This window comes from Medicago sativa, chromosome 7, assembly GCF_051527215.1.
Source record: "Medicago sativa cultivar Bolivia chromosome 7, Bolivia_mono, whole genome shotgun sequence".
In the NCBI taxonomy this organism is placed as follows: domain Eukaryota; kingdom Viridiplantae; phylum Streptophyta; class Magnoliopsida; order Fabales; family Fabaceae; genus Medicago; species Medicago sativa.
The window spans coordinates 79,212,721-79,235,159 of NC_140755.1; the positions used below are offsets into that span (position 1 = coordinate 79,212,721).

At 33.5% G+C, this 22,439-nt stretch overlaps 2 protein-coding genes across 6 annotated transcripts; both read right to left on the bottom strand.

The window, feature by feature from the left end:
* Positions 1 to 1,825: 1,825 nt before the first annotated feature.
* LOC146908932 (uncharacterized) lies at positions 1,826 to 8,250 on the bottom strand. 3 transcript variants are annotated; one of them, XR_015020437.1, is made up of 15 exons: positions 8,159 to 8,250; positions 7,212 to 7,932; positions 6,821 to 7,133; positions 6,586 to 6,732; positions 6,422 to 6,510; positions 6,208 to 6,300; positions 5,536 to 5,662; positions 4,920 to 4,984; positions 4,660 to 4,834; positions 4,104 to 4,301; positions 3,970 to 4,017; positions 3,538 to 3,807; positions 3,345 to 3,427; positions 2,830 to 2,945; positions 1,826 to 2,133 (listed from the first exon to the last, which is right to left on the bottom strand). XR_015020437.1 is itself a non-coding variant. In XM_085729974.1 (15 exons), exons 2-15 carry the CDS (start codon positions 7,817 to 7,819, stop codon positions 2,048 to 2,050), a joined length of 2,289 nt encoding a protein of 762 aa, XP_085586100.1. In that variant the 5' UTR covers positions 7,820 to 7,932; positions 8,159 to 8,250; the 3' UTR covers positions 1,826 to 2,047. The 3 variants fall into 3 exon arrangements, 2 of the variants coding, with proteins under 2 accessions (XP_085586100.1, XP_085586099.1); XM_085729974.1 differs by having other exon boundaries at positions 3,538 to 3,684; positions 4,104 to 4,295; XM_085729973.1 differs by having other exon boundaries at positions 3,538 to 3,684.
* A 7,673-nt stretch (positions 8,251 to 15,923) lies between these two features.
* Positions 15,924 to 20,578, bottom strand: LOC146908933 (transcription termination factor MTEF18, mitochondrial-like). Of its 3 annotated transcripts, XM_085725036.1 has the most exons (4): positions 18,194 to 20,578; positions 18,023 to 18,100; positions 17,410 to 17,565; positions 15,924 to 16,435 (listed from the first exon to the last, which is right to left on the bottom strand). In XM_085725036.1, exon 1 carries the CDS (start codon positions 20,406 to 20,408, stop codon positions 18,711 to 18,713), a length of 1,698 nt encoding a protein of 565 aa, XP_085581162.1. In that variant the 5' UTR covers positions 20,409 to 20,578; the 3' UTR covers positions 15,924 to 16,435; positions 17,410 to 17,565; positions 18,023 to 18,100; positions 18,194 to 18,710. The 3 variants fall into 3 exon arrangements, with proteins under 3 accessions (XP_085581162.1, XP_085581163.1, XP_085581164.1); XM_085725037.1 differs by lacking the exon at positions 18,023 to 18,100 and having other exon boundaries at positions 18,194 to 20,555; XM_085725038.1 differs by lacking the exon at positions 17,410 to 17,565 and having other exon boundaries at positions 18,194 to 20,555.
* Between the last annotated feature and the right edge of the window lie 1,861 nt (positions 20,579 to 22,439).

The window sequence follows — 22,439 nt, forward strand, 5'->3', positions numbered from 1 at the left end:
TTAGTCGCCCACCATTGGTGGGTCGGAAACCGGTGCGAAAGCCAAAAAAATAAAATTGAGATAAATGTTAAAAAAGTTGGATGTTCATTAGAAAGTAAACATTAATCTAACAATTAACTACTAAACATTTGTCATTCAAAAATAAAAATAAAAATAATTTAAATCAATAATTAATTAAAATATGAATTTAATATCTGTTTTATTAATATAAAAAGGGAAGGTGTGAAATTGGTCCCCACAACCTGATTTCTACTCCCTCCGTTTCAAAATGAGTGCCGTTTTAGCCAAAAAAATTTGTTTCAAAATAAATGTCACTTTCAGTTTCCAATGCAATAATAACTTTTTCTTTTCAATTATACTCTTCAATTAATATTATGTTACACTACTTCCAAAGTATTATTTTTTCTTTAATGAAAAGCAAACCAATAGTTGATTAGGATAATTTGGTAAAATTGCTATGACATTTGACTACTTTATTCCATTCCTTAATATGTGTGCAATTGGTTAAAGCGACAGCCGACACTCATTTTGAAACGGAGGGAGTATTAAAAAACGGTACTTTTCAATGATGTAATTATTGTCCTCCCAGACATATAAATGTCCCACAAAATTGGTGTGTACTTAGTTCCAAAAGGATGGTAACTTAGTACTTTTTTTATAATCCGATGGTACAGTAAAAAAAAATTCAAATGGTCAAGCAAAGTGTGACTATAAACTATGTCATCAAAGAAGATAATGGAAAATTGTCTAAAACAGACTTAAAATACATGATTCGTGAGTGATTTAAGTGATAAATGTCATAATGAGCCGAGCAAAATACCAAATGCTCAAAATGGCACCATGAGTTTTGGAAATTTTCTCTCAGTGTCCTTTAAATTGTTCACAAACCCTCCAAAATGTCAAATATACTCATATTTTAAACGATGTAGTTACAATGCTCTCAAAAGGTAAATTCCAACACTAGAGAAGATTTCCTCAAAAAAAAAAAAAAACTATAAGATAACTTCCAATGCTCTAGTAAGAGACCTAATGGAAACTGATTCTCCCCATCTCAAGAATATCATTCAAGCGGCTACCACAATGTCTACTCAACCGTCAATATCCATCGGTTGAGGACCCTTGGAGCTCCTCCATACAAACACTAGTGAAAATAATAACAAGGGTCATGCTAACCATAACAAATGTCCTCATAGCACTAGTTAAGAAAGTAAAAAAGTAGAGTTTTTTTTAATTAAAAACAACAATTTTTTTGGATTCATAAAGTTGAACATTTCACTTTTCACCACTTCTTAATTTTTATATCAATTTTCTTAACATGTCTGGGGGCACAAGTTAGCATTTTCTAAATAATAATAATAATAAATAAGTAATAAGTAGGAAGCTCAATGAGGGAAACTAGTTTTTCTATAGCTCAGTTTAACTTAAAAACCTATTGCAACATGAAATCCAATGAAGAATGAATCTTCCAGCAATATTTATCTTAAAATATCAAATTTACGATGAGTGCAACAATTTCTATGATGTCCATACATATGCATGAAAGAAATACACAAATAAAATAAAAATGAGAACAATACTTAAGGTGCAGGCAATTCTTCATGTTTTACTAAATTTCACAGCTTAGTCTTGCAGAAAGTAGAGCATTGGAAGTTATCTTCCAATGCGCAGAGTGTAACTTCCAATCGATTATAACATAAGCATTTTTGGCATTTTACGGTGTCTGTGGGACACGGCAATTTCTTAAGTTTTGCTTGCACTCTTCATCGGTAACAATCCTTACTTGTTTGACAACACAGGTTAATGAAAAATTCATCAATTAAACTTGTTGCCTATAAAAAAAATCAATTAAGCTTGTTCATCACGTTTGTAATATATAAATTCATTCGTATTTTCTAATTCGGTATGAGCCTAAACATTTTTGCTTATACATTTTGGGGGCATGGGGTTCCATGAATACATACCAACCATTATTCTTCATGGTTACATTTTAAAAAGTAACATGACAACATGACAAAATTCACAAATAGACACTACGGTCTTATAAACACTACGATCTTCCTACTTCGTCATTATCGGCATCTTCTTTCTTTTGGGTGCCCAATTTGACAATGTCTTCCACCAATATTTTCCCATCTGTTTATGATTAACATAAATGCACAAAATAGCTGTCACTCATAAGCAGTTGAACACATTTTCATATTAAGATATTGGATCATCTACATAGACATTTTAAACGTGTTACCAACGTACAACGTAGAACGATAAAGTTTTTAAACTGCTTTGAAATTATTTCAACTCAATCACCCAACTTTATAATTTCACCATAAGAGGCTAATTGTTATGCAAATGCAACCAATCAAACCATACTGTAATGCCATATCGTTGTGTTAGTTCCAAAAACTTTCCACATGGTTCGAGAAGTGTTTTTGACAAAAAGACAATTGAGATAATAGCTATATTAGTTGTACAAATAATCACAACCTCCTTTTATAGTTATGAATTACGATGACAGCAACAAATAATCACAACTAAATGCTAGAGAATATAACAGTTTTCTTGCTCTCTAAATCCTCTCAGGGGTCATTGCTCACAGACATGGCTCCTAAAAGATGGTGCAACAAAGAAAGCACAAAAAGAAAGAAAGAAAAAAGCTCGAAAAGGAAAACCTCGTGCTGCATTAGGTTTTTGCTTTCTGCTTTTGTAGTATTAGATTAGTTGCATTAATGTGCGAGGGCACATCAGAAACATTCATACTTGATAAGTGACATTCATATTTGCTAATTTTTGGAACAATACGAGAATAAGGAAGAAATTGACAGAAGAACTAACCACTATCCTTCGAAAGGTTGCTGATAAGTTCATGGATTCCTTCTTTTCCTAAAGTGTCCTTCAGATACATAGCAGCGGATACAACCTCCTCAGGTGTCACTTTCCCATCATAGTCCCTGCCAGAACATGGCCAAACATTTGAATGACGCTTATTTCTAACAATTGCATATGAAAAATTATAAGGGAAAAGCAACAAATAACAGTATCCATGTCATGATGCTTTGTAAAACTTTACACGTTTCAAATGCATTGAATATTTGAAAACTTTACTAGTCAGTTGACAAGTTCTTTGAATCTCCTTGGAACAGGTCACAAATAAAAAATAATAGTAATTAATTCATCACATGATTCTCCTTATAAAAATCACGGTGTCCTTCAATGGATTCTGCCATTGAAGTTGGCTAACTGCTTTTTGGTAAGAAAATATCGTAATCAACTATTCATAATTTGCATAAAGAAAACAATGGTAATTAATCATATTGTTCTTTCAGGGAAATACTAAACTAAGAAAAAACCTGTCTAGCAACCGCCAGCGATCTCCAATTTTAGCATCAACATCGTCAATTTCTTTTTCAAGTGTCTGGAGCATAGCATCAACCTAAGAATGTAATTCAGGCATTCAGTTAATGATTAACAGATAATTTGTTTTCTTTTTTGTTTTTCAATTATTAAGTGTCATCAAATAAAACTAGACAGTCATAAATTTACCTTGTCAACAAGTGCTGAAGAAACCTTGTCACTAATAGCGACTTCCAAAGCACCATCACTATCCTTCCTTGCAGCTCTATAAGCCTTCTCAGCTTCCTGCTCACCTTCAGCACCTTCTTTGCCTATCATACTATTATACAGCTCCATCTGCACAGTGGTAGGTTAGAACTGATTTTTTATGAAACAAAAGCTGGGCATGATAAATAGCTTGTTCAGGAGGTTAAGAAAATGTTAAGATACAGATCAGTATCGTTAACGTACTTTATCTTCCTGCATACCAAATGTAGAATAATATTAAATTACATCCAAAAAGCTAAGTTCAACACTTACGCAAATTCTATACAGAAATTGCCATTTGAGTTTCAAGACTTTGAATCACCGTAACGTATTCACTACATCCCTAGAGACGGATCAATTCTACAGTCTACATACCTCCTTTTTAACAAGCCTCAAAAACTCTTCACGTTCTTTGCTCACCGACTGAAAAGTCATAGGACAAATCATTGAGTCCAATCATTAACCAAAAATTATTAATAGTTGGAAAGAGTAAAATAAGTTTTCCTTACAGATGCTGATGCTAAAACAGCCAATGCTTGGCTGATCTTGCAAATTTGCTCATGTTTTTTCAATGCCTTTGCCTTTATCTCTTCTCGTGTTTGTTCGGTCGTTGGATCCATCTCTTCCGTAGCCAAATTTCTTTCGTCATCAATAGATTCTGTCACTTTGGCCTGCTTCTCTTCCTCTTTCTCTTTCTCTTCCTCCTCCTATTAAATATCTTGCAACCATCAATCTCAAATCTAAAGCAACAAGCATACCGAAAGCATAGCAACTTCAATAAGAAAATCAACATATTTGGTGATTCAGATACAATGTTGATTGGATGACAATAGTTGAAAAAGGAAAATACTCATGAACAATGAACTGCATTTTTCAAAAATGACTTATGTAGGCTAGCACAAAAAAATATATCTCTCCCCCTCTTCCATTCTATATTTCTTCCTACTAGACTTCATTACGTATACATATGAAAATTCTACGATCTAATGGAAATCACCAACTCATGCCTCCCTCGCAAAACATAAATATCTCTGATGGCGGCACATATAATGCATAAAAATTAACCTTGATTAGCTCTTCCTGCATTTCAAGATATTCCAACTTTCTCTTCCTCTCCGAAACAGAATCTTCAGAAGGCAAAGATGTCACCCCAACAGTATCCACAACCTCATCTGGCAAAGAAGAGAGTGTAGCTTGAACAGCCTCCTCTGGTTTGACCTTTCCTGTGACGGAAAATGCTCTGCAGAGAGAATGAGATGACTATGCATTTCAAGAAGGGAAATACTTATAAGGATAGTATTTCAACAGAGAAAATATTAAGATACCTAGAGAGAATCAAGAGGGAAGACGGCAAAGAATGGTTGAGAGACAGATCCAGCCAGTCATTAAGCTGCAAAGAAATGTACAATTTACAACCCTCAAACATGGGACTAACAGTCCAACCACAAGATGCTGTCTTTTAAACAGCATCAAGAAATGTCTTCCAACTATATTATGTAAATGTCAACTTAGCCACTTCCTTCTCTACCAATTTCTTATTGGAATTACTAATCATACACTCTATCCTAATACAGTATTTCTCATTCCTATAAGATTTTACCTACAACCCTTATTTTTAAGACATTATCTTTGCTATCCACCAACACAATAGCATTCAAAAATCTTGAGATTTGTTTGAGTAATATCTGATATAAACTATTTTAAAGTTAAAATTGATTAGAAATAAGTTCGACAAGAAGAAGGTTCTCAAAGTAGCAATTACGAGAGGATAGAGTTTCTGAAACTGCAAAAAAAGAAGGAAGAAGGTTCTGATTTCTAAAAGTAGCCATTATGGCCAGTTTCTCGTTCACAAAAATTGCCCAGCTAGTAAAGTAACACATTGTTGGAGATTTCAAAATTGAGCTCCAGTACACAAATTCCATTGAAACGTTTATTATTAACCTGTTGCCGCATTTCTTCCACTGAACGCAATCCAAGCAATCCTCTGTCTCTACAAGCTTGGCGAAGCTCTGCTTCTGAAAGAGTCTCCACGCCTTCTTCTTGAATCAGTTTATCATCATTTTTGATCCTGTCAAAGCAAAACAATTCAAATCTATACTCTCCAGACAACGATGAAATTATCGATGGAATATGTTAAACTCCAACTTGCGCCCACAACAATAACATTGGAACTTCCATAAGAGCTGAGAATTCAGTTCTAACAAAACACCCCCTAGCTACTATAGCAAAGTCACATCATCACGACTCGCGAGGAAACGTACTATTTTCTGTCCACCCTTAATGTAAAATACAAGAAGAATCCCATGTATGTATTGAGTATTTCCTACAATTCAATTATGTACTACAACGAAACCGAAAAGTAAGTGAGAAGGCAGACATCCATACATTGGCATAACGTGCATAAGATGTGTACAATAATTGAAAACAAATCCTTATTTAAACCAGACAAAACGAAAAAATACGACATAAAACAGTTTTTTATTTTATTTTAAAATACAAAATAAAACATTACATAAAACTTTCCTAACTCTAACCTATAAGAGACAATGAATGATATACATACACCATAATCAGAGTTATCACATAAAGGAAAAAAGGAATCATGAATCTTACTTCTGTAATCTTTTGCGGAGCATATAACGCAAATATGCATCAGTACCATATGGGATGATACCCATGTATTTACACATGTTTACCAAGCGAGGCCTGTTTATCCATTTTCGAAACCAAAAGACATGTTAGCATAACGATCATGGAAATCCAGAATATGAGATTCATAACAGAAAAGCACAATTAGTTGAACCTAACCAATAGTAGAAGGACCAACCTGCTAATGTTATCCAAAGTGAACTCGTCGTTAAATAATTTGGCAAAGCCTAAGATTTCATCATTAGAAACTCGAGCACCTGTTCTGACCTGTTCCATTAACATAATAATATAAAAAAGTGCTTATAAATTATAAAACACTATATCATGAATAGCATATCTGACCTTGTTCATAAATTCGTCAAGATCTTCTGCCGTCTGCTTCATTTCTCCACTTTGTGAATTCTGAACCTCCTTCGCCATTTCTTTCACAGTATCTTGAAGAAACTTGGCATATTCTATTCTTGCATTTAGCCTTCTTTTCAATGCCTCCTACAAGTTAAGCCTTCCCAAAATTGAGTGATAATAAAAGCACGCCGTAGATAGGCAGATAATGTTTGATGAGTACATTAATAATTACCTGTTCTTTCATCTTATCCTGGAAAGTGGAAGGCAGCATGTTGGGAAACAGTTTCAGGAATACTGGCAACAGAATCTCCATGAATGGAACTATGATAAATACAGCAAAAGGAACTAGCCTGAAAATATCGACTGTTGTCCTCGTGAGTTGCTGCTTCTCCCTTCTAGAAAGACTCTTTCCATTGGCAAGTTTTAACAATAATCTGGAGCTTATCCTAACATCAGCCCAAAGTAGTTTTGTTCCAAACCAATAGTGTTGCAGAGTGGATTTAAATTCATCCTTCCAATGACTTAACTTCTTTGCCCAATCATCCCTAGGCAATGAAAAACCAGAAAAGTCTGACACACGTATTTACATCACACTTAAAAACAAGAGGCAGTAAATTTAAAACCTGCTCATCGACAAAATAGCTCGGAAAGCTGGACCAATTCCTAGAATCATAGCCCAAAATTTCTTTACAATAGATTCAGTACTCTTATGTGGTTCTTGTAATTGTTTAGCCTTAGCTTTCGCTTTTATGGTACTCAAGTCTTCAACAGCCTCATCACACTCCTCCGGCGAAGCTTCCTTCTTCTGTTTAGTATCAGATTTTCCATTTCCACCACTGCTGCTACCCAATCTAGATTGATTAGCAGAAGCCGTGGAAATGAAACGGACACTTTGGGAAGTCCACCCCAATCTCGAAAGAGAAACTAACTTTATCTTCTCAGTTCTATTTCCAAAATTCAAACCTCCAAAGTAATTATGCAAGTAAAATCTTGATGGCGAACAATCTTCCATATTCATATTTCTTTCCCTTCCATGTTCATGTGAATCATGTCCATGTCCAGTAGTTGCGGACAAAGAAAAGGGAAACCAACTCAAGCCATCTAATTCACTAGATTCAAATGGCTGCCCAATCCCAACACTTGAGAATTCAAGGATAACGCAAGTATGTTGACTAATGAAGTGATTGAACAAAAGGTTCCTTTTCTTTTGCAAAATCACTCTTGAAGCCATTTATATCAACAAATTCCAAGTTTCCAACCTTTGATATCAGTTATGTTTTAAATAAAGCACTTATAAAAACATAATGCTTCAGTGACATTGATACAAATCGCATAAATTAGCACCTGGAAAGTGAAATTATCACTCTTGATATTTTTTTTAGCAGTACATTCTCTAAACATACAAAATAGGAACACAAACATAGAGAACATAACAACATGCATCAATCAAAAAGCAATTAGAGCGCTAAGCAATGTTGTGCATATAAAATAACACGAAATTTAACATTTACTAATTCTATTATCACCAGAAAGACAAATTGAATTGATGCTTGTGAAGTAAGAAACGAACCTTGTAGAAAGAATTTGTAGGTGAAAAAGTAGTCGTGTGTAAGAGGAAACGAACAGAGTGAAGAAGGAACAACAACATTCTAGGAGTTCTGTATTCAATCCTTTTTCTCATTCATCATTTTTTTTATTGACTTTGACACAGTGCATGATTTGCTTTTAACACTATTAAGAATTATCTCTTACATTATTCTTAATAATTTCTTAATCGGTTTCTAATCACATGAGCTAAAAAAATCAGTAATAAAATAGCTTTCCAATAAGCCTGTAGAATCTTGTTAAAAAAAGCTTATAGAAACTTTATTTCATTTTACATTTTTTTTTTCGATGACAAAAATTTAATGTGAGGGATGATGCATTATAATATTACTAGGCCAAATTTTTTTCTTCGATGACAAAAATTTAATGTGAGGGATGATGTGGCCGGGGTTTGAACCCCGGACCTTGCATATTATACCATGCGTTGTCCCTACCAACTGAGTTAAGCTTACAAGGACTATATATATTGCATGTAATAAATAATTAACAAATATCAAAAGTTAATTTTATTAAAAAAAATAAGCAAGTAAAAATAATCCACTGAATAATTGATGAAATTTTGCCACACTGTCTTGAATTTACTTGAAAATAGTGAAGATCTAATGTGGTTTTCAAATACCCAGAAATCGAAAACACATATACTATTTAAAAGCCAAGTATTAGTAATAATAGTATCATAATCTGCTTTCAAATATTTGTTTTTTTAACAAGTGATTTCAAAATTTGTCAACTTATCTTAATATTTTTTTCCCTTCCAATTGGTCCTTCCATTTAAAATAATCTTATTTGATCAGTACTATCAAACACTAAATGTTGATTTTTGCTCTCCACCCAGCACGTTTTGCTCGCACCCTGCAAGCGTACCAAAAATACCCTTGCGCAAGGTAAGTCACGTAACGTGACTTAACTAACGTACGTTGTATTTATGTGTGACTTAAGTCACGCACTACGCGAGTTAAGTCGCGCAAATAAGGTTGATTTTTTACTTTTTTTTTAATGCCCTCTTGAGGTCAAAACTTATTTGATACCCTCTTCGGTATATGCCAAATAGCTCCTGGGGAAAATAGTGATCAGCCCTGGGGAAAACGACATCAAGATGCCCTTTTCCCGACCGGACCGACCACTACTTCCCCCAGAAGCCACAGGTATATACCTAAAGCGGTATAACCACCCTAAAAACTAATAAGAAACAAAGGAGGAGAGCAAGAAGAAGAGAAAGAGTGGGATGATAAAATGTGAGGAAAAGAGGAAGCATGTGAGGGTTTTATAGGGGGTATGAGGTATATAGCAATTAATGAGTCAAAAAACGTGGTCAAATGTGAAGGAAAACGTGCAAAAACCATTGAAGACCATTGACTACCATTCAAAAAACGTTTGTGCCTCAGTTTTTAGAACCGGCCAATTTACGCAAGTTAACTTGCGCAGTGCTTATAACGTGCGTGACTTAAGTCACGCACAACTTATATGATGCGTGAGTTAAGTCACGCAATGTGACTTAATTAACGCAATATATTTTTTATAATAAAGTCAATAAAATTGCGATAGCGTGAATTCAATAAAATAAATTAGAAGAATAAAGTCAATAAAATAAATTTCAATAAAATTCGAACAAATATTGCGACAGCGTGAATTCAAATAAATATTGCGACAGCGTGAATTCAAATAAATATTTGCATTGGCGTTTTGAATAAATAAATTCAATAAGTACACAACATTAATTCTTAGACAATTTTATTTAGATATAATTTCATCTACGTTACATTACATTGTGGTATCATTACATTACATTACGTAAAAGACATGTACGTCAACTATCATTACATTACATTCGGAAATGTACCTTCCAACTACAACAATTATCTTGCCTTTGAATGGGGTCAATTCAAACTAGCTAAACAGCAGGACTCCAGCATTCGTCCAGAAGTCCTTTTGTTCCATTCCAAATGTTAAATTCTAGTTGGTCTTGGTTTTAAATGATAGTATCTAAGAGCCAACGGAATGAGGTCCAGACCTTGACACTTCGATACCATCATTTAAACGAAGCCAACCAGAATTTAACATTTAGAATGGAACAAAAACACTCCCGGACGAATGCCGGTGTCCTGCCATTTAACTAGTTTGAATGACCCCATCCAAAGGAAGACAATTGTTGTAGTTGGAATGTGCATTCCAACTACAACAATTGTCTTACCTCTGAAATGGGGTAAATTCAAACTTGCCAAACAACAGGACTCAAGCATTTCGCTCCGCATTCATGCTTTCCTTTGAAAAGAATAAATTTTTGTCAGGCTTGATTTAGATGATGGTATTCAAGTGCCAACGAAATGAGGTCCATTCCTTGACACTTAATACCATCATCTAAGCAAGCCTAACAAAAATTTAATCTTTTCAAAGGAAAAACATGAACGCGGAGCGAAATGCTTGAGTCCTCGCCGTTTGGCAAGTTTGAATCACCCCATTTCAGAGGTGAGACAAATGTTGTAGTTTGAATGCACCTTACCCTAACTAATGACGATCTTCTGGCGGAATCAAGTTGTTGATGATATCTTCAGTTGATCTCAGCACCGTCACCCGCATATCGATCCACTGGAACTTGGTGTGCTCCCAAAACATGCTCGTCACGTGTTCGTCGTTCTTTAACTCCACCCAAGTGAATGATATGCTCCCCTCGTCGAGCTTTGGACGTTTATACAGAATATTTTGCACCCTCCTTGTGTCTCTGGGGTTGACTCCTTGGTAGAATTCATTCAGTTGATCCTTGAGACCTCTTAACGCTACATCAAGGCACCGAACCTTCAACCTCTGAGTTTCTCCGCTGTTGAATTTTGCATGAACGTCGATCCACCCGGCCATTGCTTCAAATCTACACACATAGAAATTAAAAATAATCAATGAAAAACTCATTCAAACATTTAATCAAACACTTGGTGTGCATATTATACATAAACCCTAAAAATGATAACTACAACATAAACATGCAAACATCTAAATAATTAAGCAATATTACTCATTTGCATGTATATTACTCATTTGCATGTAACATTGTATCATATTTTGCAAAAAAAATCAAAATTTAAACAAACCCTAATTCTAAAAAAATTTCTATACAAAATCAACATAAACATGCAAACATCTAAACATTTTAAGCAACACAAGTCATTTACATCCTAACATTGTATGATTTCCTTCCAAAAACACCAAAATTTAAACAAACTATAAATCTAAAAAAATTCTAATTTAAGAGAAAAAATCTAACATGCAAACATAAAAGGTCAATGGTGTTTGATCATGAGAACTTACTTGTTATTGGAGTGTTGTTTGATTTGAACTTGAAGGAATTTTGGAGTTGGGTGCTTTGAGAGAGATTTTTGGGATTTTTTGAGATTTTAGATGAGAAATGAGGAAATGAGGTGCTCTGCCTTGTTTAAGAAAGCACGCAGCGTGAGTTAACTAACGCTACGCATGTTAACTCACGCAGCGTTAGTTAACTTGCGTAACAATTAACACTTGCGCAAGTTAACTTGCGCAATGGTATTTTTGGTAGGCTTGCAGGGTGCGAGCAAAACGTGCTGGGTGGAGAGCAATAATCCTAAATGTTACAAACATTTCTCTAGGCGAAAATTCAAAGATATGCTCATTGTAAAAGATTAACCTTTTTTGCTAGACGCAACCCCGACACTTGTTGGTTTTTTTTCATGAAAATATTTAATAATGGGATTTCTTTAAATTTAATAAATAAGAATAAAAATTCAAAGTGAATCATAATGCATAAAAATTCAAAGTGAATCATAATGCAGAACCTTAATATTAATAATTAATAAAATATAAAATACTAAAAAGGTGCAAAAAGGACCACAACTTTTTATCAGTATTTCTCACTTAGCTCACTGCCTTATATCAGCATATTCTCAGTTCCATCGTTGCCCATGCAAGTCAAATCATCAAACGGTCAATTTCAGATTTGCAAAATGTGTAAACTGCATGAACTTTTTGTTAATATATAAGCCAGATAGATATTAAAAAAGGATCATAAAGAAAAATGCTAACAATATACTCTTGATGTGAAATCCAACTCCCACAAAATGGAGAGTGAAATCTACGTGATTTTGTATATCTCACATAAATTTCACCGGATAAGAGTCATCACTAAATAAATGTATTTGAAAGTATATTGTTGGTATTCCTTTTGTTACATATAAGCAGCATTAAGAAACAAATATCAAACCCAAAGGCAAAACAGACAAATTATGGTCCTATGATCTTTCAGAAATCTAGTAACATTTGGTGTGGTGGTTACATGCATTCAAGTGCATGTCTCTTCCCATGTACATCTCATAAAATTGTTCACGATCTTCTCTAGAAGCTGGTCATTGTTGATTTCATATCAGAACATGGTTATAACTTACCATCGTCTCGTGAGGAAGATGCTGTGCTAGACGATCGTAGTAATTTAACACTACGTACCAGCATCTCTTGGGAATTTGAATACTTGAAATTGTTGAAGATTTGATCACATGAATGATTTATCAGATGATAATTATAACATAAAAAAATGGGTTAATTATGTTTCTAGTCCCTATAAAATAGCGACCTTGTAAGTTTAGTCCCTACTTAATTTTAATAGCATTTTTAGTCCCTAATTTTGTTTTTCTGCACTGAGTATTAGTCCCTACTCAATTCAAATTTGTTTAATTTATGCTTAAACTCTTAAATTTTTGAACAATTTTTTGCAGACATGTTTAGAACATTACTAAAAGTTCGTCCGCAAAAAATTATTGCAAAATTTGATTTCTACATCCAGATTTTATTACTTTTTATCTTTAACTTTTGTCGTTTTAAAAAATTCATATTTAATTCATTTCATGTCAGAAAATTCTAAATTTTTGTAAACGAACCTTTCATAGTGTTCTAATTTTGTCTCAAAAAAATCGTTCAAAAATTTAAGAGTTTAAGGATAATTAATCAAACTTTGTTTTAGCAGGGACTAAAATTATAAGTAATTTTTTTTTATAGGGACTAAAAATGCTATTAAAATTAAGTAGGGACTAAACTTACAAGGTCGCTATTTTATAGGGACTAGAAACATAATTAACCCTAAAAAAATTGTTCTCATCCAATGCAACTCCAAAACAGAAAAAATCATTATATATTTTTCATTTTTGATAAGCAAACTTCTATTAAAATTGAGCAAACTAGCACAAGATGTGGAAAGCAGTTCCATAGTCAACGTACAGTTACATAGTATACACTATAGCTGCCACAGAACTACTTTAAGATACACATGATAAATAAAGGTCAAGTCGCAACCACATCTCAACTCACTCAATACACAATAACCAGAACCAGCATCAGATTACCCCAACAGAACCTCCAGCATCACCATACATCCGCAGAGTTTCGAAATCACCATCTGATTGAGTACTGCAAGCTCCACTTGTCAACAGCAGCATAGCTTCTTCATTGCTACAGCGCAAATCACCATCCTACCCATTATAACAAGACAAAATCAAAAACTTTGCAGACAATAAAGTTGGTTATTCCACCAATCTGAAAAAACTAAGCTTTTATTTCTCTTCTCCCTACTAATGAACTGAGACCAAGCCAAATGTTTTACATGATCCACCACCTCTGAAATGTTTGCCATTTTTCCTTTAAATAGAATATCATTTCATTCTGGCAAAATGCACTACACCGTTGTTAGCCAAATTAAATGCGATTCTTTTTTGCAACTCTTTCCCTTACCAACAGAATTGAAGGGTATGAAATTGTCCACCAACTTGTCACCCTATCCTGTTACATTCCATTTCTTCCACTTAAAAATCAGTTTCCAAATCTCATTTGTTTCTGCAAAATTCACAAACAACTGTCTCACCGTCTCAATTGCATTAAAGCAAAAATTCAACTTTGTTTATAAATGTCATTGATTACCCCTCTACTGTCCGGAAACTAGACAGCAGTGCACAACAGCTTTTAACAGGGAAAACATTCGACGTTTCCGGAAGCCACGCAAATGGAACAGCAAATGATGCATGCATCTGCACCCTGCGACAGCAGACTGCACAATTCTGCAGCAGCACCGATGTCTTGCTTATATGAAAGTGCATCACTGCATTACTATTAACAGTAATTTTAGGAAATAGTTAGGAATAACATATAATAAGTATCTTCAGAACAGGCAACACCTTCAAGACCATATAGACGTCTCAAAGTTTACTAATATCTCCTTGTTGCCAAAACAAGTCCATGATCTGAATATGAACGAAAAGCTTTTTGAGTGTAAAATAATATTTCCATATATTGGTCATGTACAAAAAATGAGTCTCTCAATAAATAAAGTAGCCAGTTAGCACCAAAATATGAGCCTCAACCGTCTTTGTCTGACTTTGGCCTTTACCAATTACCATCCTACATAAAGTCAGATACACGATTCTAACAGATCATGATAGTACTGAATGTTTTGTTTAGTATCATCAAACAATGAACTTCAGGTTTCCTTCTCTAACCTGAAATTTGGTCCAACAAATAATGCAACGCAAGACAAGATTTTTGTAGGCCATTCTTTATGGCTCGGTGAGTCGGTGTGAAGCAGATAATATTTTGTCATAGACTTTTTGAAATCATCTAAAGTTTAATAGTATGTATACTGTGCAAAAATAATCAGAGATGTTCTTGAAGTTCATCATACATTCTTACATTATACTAGACCATCAACCCGTGCTCCGCACGGGTCCTACCAGCTTACACATGTCCGTTTAAAATTCCGATTATTATTCTCTTTTTATATTAATAAGGTAGTTGGTTGGTCCTCCATTGCACTTAGGAGGGGTGTCTTTCTAAGGTATACCCAAGTGGTGGAGCCTACATCATAATAAGGGAGTTGGTTATAACTGAATCAGTTTAAAGCAATATTTTTATAAAATTTCAATTACGATAAATATTAGTAATTGACTTTTGTTAATAGTCATTGGACGGGTGTTACCGACTATTATAAAATCAATAAGTGATCTGAGACCCGTGATGTACGGGTCTCATCGACTGTAATAGAAATCAATAAATGATCTGAGACTCGTGTGTTGTACGGGTCTGATGTGCTATCTACTATTAGAGTATATTATTATTATTATTTATAAATATATCAAATAATATTTTTTTTATCTCATATGGTGTTATCCCAGTGGCTACAGGGTTGAGTTCTTAAATGAGTATAAGAAGAAGGTCTAGACTCTAGAGTTCAATCCATAAATCACATTTGGCAGAATATGCTTAGTATCATAACTTAAATATATTTTCTCTTCCCACCAACTATTGTATCCCACGAAGTAAAACTGAATGCAATTATAAGTACTTAAGTAGCGTTATTTTTATACTAAAATTGTGTACTTATACCGTAGTACCTTATAATCTGCTCAAGAGAATTGTAATTATTTTTGCCTTGACACCGTTACATCTTATATAGCATATTTATGGCTCTCAATCATTAAAGTATACATTGTTGGAACTTACTGGTCTTTGCTAATGAGTTATCCATTTATAAAATATAAAATAAAATAGTGCCAAAATGAATGACCTTTTGATATTCAAGACATTATAAATTACTTATTTTTAATTCTACCATCTAACTAATACTTTCATCACTTCAAAGTTAATAAATTCTACTATAATTTTTTTTAAATATATTCCACTATACATTTATAGTAGTGATGATTACACCAATACATAACAAAGGATAATTTAGTAAAAGTATCAATTTATTCAACTCATTTATACACTTTTGACACACCTTAATTCATATACATGGACACACTGTAATTTGTATATACAGATTTGACACCCACTTGCATAGCCTTTTATGGTGACTCATTCAAATTGAATTTACTGAACATATACAAACTTAGCCTTTCTATGAAGAAAAAAAACGGCTATAGAGGTTGCAATGAAGACAGAAAGGCAGCAGCAAAAGCAAAAAAGGATTATGAGGAAACACTAACACAACATAGCTAGAGCAGAATAACAAAAGAAAAACCTTCTCAAATCAAATCTAAAGAGTAAAGACTGATCTCTAACACCAGGAAAAGTCATGTTAGCCAGCCTCCAAACACCACCTCTAGACTGGAAAAAAAAACTGCAGCAGCAAGACAACTCCATGATAGAACCTCTACTCTCGCAACACTACTACAGGACTTCGTTTTCGCTATTGTTGTTCTCTTTGTAGCATGACTCTTCATTAGTAGCATGCCAAAATCTGTCATAAGCATAAAATAAGAGATCACAAAACCAAAACACAAAAATAAAAAAATTTCTTATTAAACTATATGTAGACATAAGAGCCAAAATATTAAATGGTCTATGAGAAAACAAACATGGAAGCAAAATAACATATGTTTTGCTCTCTAATGCATTTTTCATAGCCCAAAGTTATACTAAAGCATCCTAATATGATATTATAATGAATGCTTAAAATGGGAATGGAACTATTATTTTTCTATATCAAATGAACTATATAAATTTAGTTCAGAATGTAAAAGATTTTAGGCTGCAACAAGGTTTCAACATAATATCTATAGTGCAAAGCAAAGTAAGAAATCATGTATCAATATCATCCATTGCATGTATTGTTCGTTGATGCATTTCTAGAAATAGCACTTGTGTACAATGAAGTGGGGAAAAGGATACTAATTGATGGAAACAAAATATATTAATCTTAACTACTACTAATGCCCTCCCGGTGCATACTAAGTCAAACAATACACACTCCAATCAAACAAACTTAATCTCATCCAACTTTGATTCTATTAGTCTCGCTGCAATTTTCCAACATCAACAAAACATACGCGATAGATATAAGCAAGATTGGAGTTTAATTCAAGGCATTTATTTATCTATCTCGAAAACAAACCAAAACTACTACGCTAAAGAGACAAACCAGACCCGCCTATGCTGAAAAGCCAGCAGGAGACTAATACAAACTGTTGGATAAAACACAATAAAAATCTGTAAAATGAACTAAAACACTTGGAGATCAAAGTAGAGAGCAGAAAAAACGGAATGTTGGAGCTGAAATACAGAGATGGATCAAAACACAGGGGCACAATTATTCTTATGTAGCAGTAGCAATATTGAAACACCTCTTTTGCACAACAACATTCACATGCCAACAATCAATTAACTATGAACTATGCAGAAAATTAACTTGAACTCGCTCCAAATTATTCTTACCTGGCAGTAGCAATATTGAAACACCTCTTTTGCACAACAACATTCCACATGCCAACAATCAACTACGAACTATGCAGAAAATTATCTTGAACTCGCTCCAAATTAAGGCTCAAAATAAAACGAACAAATCATAAAGCAAGGAACCATTTACAAAACCTGAGAACAATATAGGCTAAAACAATGAAATCAAACATAAAGCAACGTAAACCAAGACACTACTTAGTTTCAGAGATGTAAAAACAAAAAGTAGCTAGTAAATAAAACAGACATCAAACATAACATACATATAGGTCCAAACATAACATACATATGGCCGCAATGAGAGCCTATACTTCAAGAATACTCCTTTAACCACAAACACATCAGACTATAACACATCGAGACCAATACACCAAACCCTTGAATCCAATCTTTCGTGCCCCCAGTAACAACATTAGGTTAGCTAATATAGAAATAGAACACAATATGAACAACATAAATATACAAACAGAATCAATCATAACCCTAAATCTATATCCATACTTAATAAAGTAAATAGGATCATATGAAAAGAAAAGGAAAAACATTGTAGTTTAAGAAAATAGTATTTGTTAAGATCAACCATTAGACTCACATATTTTCTTATTGACATCCAGAAATAGGAAATAGATTTCATAGCTGAAAAAAGATTGAGGTAGTAGAAATTAGCATCCTGCAAATCCAATAAAAATATATCAACAAACATATTGATTAATTTTAAATTTCATTTTCAACCATAATTCCAAAGAGAGCATCTAAGAATTACCTAAACTGTGAAAACTCAATCGTCACCGAAAGGAACAAATCAACTATAACTTTCTGGCGATGAGGAACAAATCAGAGGAGTAAGGAGTGATAGTTTCCAGTGAGGAGGGGTAGAAATGAGTTGGCGGTGAGGAACAAATCAACTTTAACTTTCAGGGATGATGAAGGAAGAAGAGAAGTAGGAACAAAATTTAGAGAGAAAGAGAGATGGATTGAAGTTGAAGACAAGGTATAAATTTTGCTTTTTTGGAAAATGAAAAAAAATGAACGTGGGAGACAAAGCAATAAATGCACCTTGAAAGAAAAACTGCAATTTGAAAAAGCATTAAATGATGTGTCTTTGGATTGTAGAACACGTTTTTAAGGCTAGTTTAGAGGCATAATAGCTTGCTGAACACACTTAGGGTATATGCTTGGGAGGGAAAACACCAAGGCAATTAGGGTTAAGCAATTGCTTGACCTAATTAGCTTTTAGAGTAAGTATGATATGATATGACTAGGTATAAATACCACAATTATTACATTGGCAATTGACGGCGAGAGAATTGCTCGAACCAATGTTTTGGAGCAGCTGGATGAATTTTAAACACTCGGGATACAAATTTCTTTTCGCTATCGGTGATCATACTTTGAATGGAATATTTTCTATAAGACAGACCCCTTTCAGTAAGCCACGTATGGAATCTGTACCTAGGTATAATTCGGTCATCCAAGTGATAATGCAACATTGCTGGAAAAGTTTCCAGACAGTCCAAAGTTGTTCCCATTTCCTGGTTGAAAAAATTCACTTTTTGCTCTATAATTTCATAATTTTGGTTCAGAATCCTTGGGGTTTTTCTTACCATCATGCAGAGCTTTGAGAATTCAATTCTTGAGCGTAGAAGGCAGTCAAATCTTTCCTGTAACTCACTGCTTGTGCCGTGCAAACGATCCAAAAGATTCATAGTCAATGCATTTTCTCCAAAGCCTAATCTATGTAAGAAATTTAACTTATTAATGCTATGAACTCGAGCTCGTGAAATGTGAATTCTCCTCAAACCATCTTGATAATCTTTATCCCGGTCTTCATTGCGATCACTTGTGATATAATCCGCTAGCAACCGATAATGCCCACCCTTTAACTTATCACAGAACCATTCTTGCAAACCCATAGCTCTCATCACATTTGGTAGATTAACCATTCTAATTGTTCCCAACACATGACCAAAATTTTCAATAACATCCTCCAAATCTTTAGAGCTCATGCCAAAGTGTTTCAACAGCTCCAACACATTAATCACCGTCTTCTCCAAATCAAGCTTCAACGCTTCAGGACATTGCAGAATCAATAAAGCCACTTCCTCCTTCTTTCCACCAAATCCACAGAAATACTCTACTTTATGTACTATCTCCTCTTCTTTGTGATCAACAAATATACTCTTATTCCTCCCCATGAGTTCTCCTACATTACCCTTCCATCCATTCAAATCGTAAAAAAATCGCAACTTTCTACACACCTCATGCCATGAATCTACATTTCCCTCAACATAACTCCCCAAAGAATTATCCAAGAAAATTAACTTTAGATCACTAAACAACTCATCAATTCCAAAAACACCCTTTTGAATTTGACCCACTTCCTCACTCAAAACAAAAGGAAAAGCCAAACAAATCCCAATAACTTCAACATTACCAAAACCAAATCTTTTAAACCAACAAAGCCTCAATTTCAACTCTTCAACACTTTTCCCAAATATAGAACTCTTCTCCATATACAACACACCTAACTTCTCCCAAGGAAACCCAAAATCACAAAGCACACAAGCAGCTTCTAAAAGAGTCATATCCTCTGAAAAGAACAGCTTATCATTCGGTAACAAATCAGAAACCAAAGTATAATCTATCCCTATGCTTTCAAAAAAGACTTCAAATTCGTTAATGGGGTGAAACCTAATGACTCTTTTAATGTTATTTGAGAAAGTGGGTAGTGAAAAATGTACCTTTGAAATGAGATTTGTGAGGGAACAGAGAGTGTTGTTGCCAATGTGTTCTGCATAGATGAAGGGTATGGATTTGGTGTTGTGGAGGTAATCGGTGAGGGCTTTTTGAGCTTCGTGAATGACATGGTTTCTGTGTCTGATGGGGATTTTGGAGAGGTTTGGGAAGTTGGTTTTTGTGGTGGTGGAAAAATGGCGGTGGAGGAAGAAGAACATGGCTCTATTTGTTTTCAGCTTCATGGAGCCATGTTTGTGAAAAGCAAGCAAGAAACTTTACGCTCCTTCTGGCATATACCATGTGTTTGTGTTTATGCTAATGTGAACTAATTTGAAGTTTGAATGGTTTTGAGGAAATTTTCATATTGGTCCATGTCTTCTTTGCAAGTGATTTTCCCATTAGTTTTTAACTCTATTGATATTTTAAAATAGTTCTGTCTTTATCAAAAATTTATCAATTAAGTCCCTCATTATGTGGAAAAGAAAATAGAAATATAGGTTTAATTGAGAAACTTTTGACAAAGACATACATTATTTTGAAATATTGTCAAAAGTTTCTCAATTAAACTCATGTTTCTATGTTTTTATCGCATGATGAACTTAATTGAGAAACTTTTAGCAAAAACAAAGACTATTTTGAAATATTAATAGAGTCGGATGCTAATTTGAGAATTACTTGCAAATACAGGGACTAACTTGGTGGTTTACTCGTATAGTTTTCTACGAACAATGAATTCCTCAAGTAGTAAGGAGATTTGTGCCCTTAATCACATGGTCAATGATTCAATGAAATTCTTGTGTATGAACGAACTTTTTTAGGACTATTATATCTACTTTAATATTCGGTTGGTGGGCTCGAAAAAGAATCAACTTTCTTCACTCGAGTGCTCCATCATCTGTCACCATTTCTCGCCATAAATCCAATCGCCTAATTGTTGATCTCGGCAAATATAATAATAATTTGCAGGGTTAAACAATGTCTTATTGAAAAAATTAAATATTAATTTAAAATATTTCTCCATGTCATTTTTTATGTATCGACTAACCTCACCCGCTAATTTTACAAAATACAACAAATTCATTTATATATAGTTTATCCTCTTTAAAAAATATATAGTTTATCCATTATCAATTAACTAACTTAAGTCATTTGACCAGGCCAAAAAACGAGTTTATAGCTTATAGCTTAGAAGCTCGTATGACTAAATAAATCATGTTTAGTAACCGACATTACATCACAAAATCTTATAACTTATTTTTACTAGCTTATAACTTATTTTCAAAACATTACTTCAAGTAGCATTTTAGCTTACAACTTATTACTTATCATGTTTTGTCTCATTTATACCCTCACCATTTTATCTAAAACTCAATTTTACCCTTTACAATACATAATTAGATTTATCTTCAGGGGCTTTGTGGATACTGTGTTTACAGTGTTTTGTTTCTGTTAAGGTGTCCGTCTTTGGTGGTGATGTGTTTTGGTGAGTTTATCTTCAGGGGCTTTGTATGGTGGTGTTGGTGTACCGTCTATATGCGACACCTTTTGTATCTTGTTCCGTCCATACCTTGTGTCTTACATGGATGACGTTTAATAATATATGCTGATTAAAAAAAAAAAGAAAAAAAAAGCTTCAACTTTTTTGTTGAATGAATTAAGCTTCAAAATTCAACTTTTTTTAATAAAGGGGCCGGTAATAAATGAATAGCAACGTTTAATTAACGAAAATAAATGTTACGTTCAACATTAAAAAAAATGTTACGTGTAAGAAGAATAAAACGTTTATTTAAGAAAGAAAACAAAAATGTTGTTATATTCCATTTATTTTTATTTTTGAGGTGTTACGTTAAAAAAATATAGTTTAATGTTATGTTTTTTTTTTTTTTGACAAAACGTTATGTTTAATTTTTATTAAGTATAAAAACCGAAATAAAATCATTTATACTTTATTTTTTCATAAAGTCTAAAAATTGAAATGGAATAGATCTAAAAATAAAATTTTAGCAAAACATTAATTTAATAATATTTAAAATATCTATTCAAATAATAAATTTAAATTGCTAAATATAAATATCTTAAGTATCAATCAGTCATTAGTTATTTGTTATAAGCTATCAATTATCAACAACAAGCTATCAACAACCTTATTAGATACTAGCGGAAAGACGGGCACTATCGTGCCCGTCTGTCCGCTCTTTCTACTGCGTTAACGCATGTGATTATTTTATTATGTTTGTATAATTTTGATAAAAAAAAATTAATTTTAAAATATA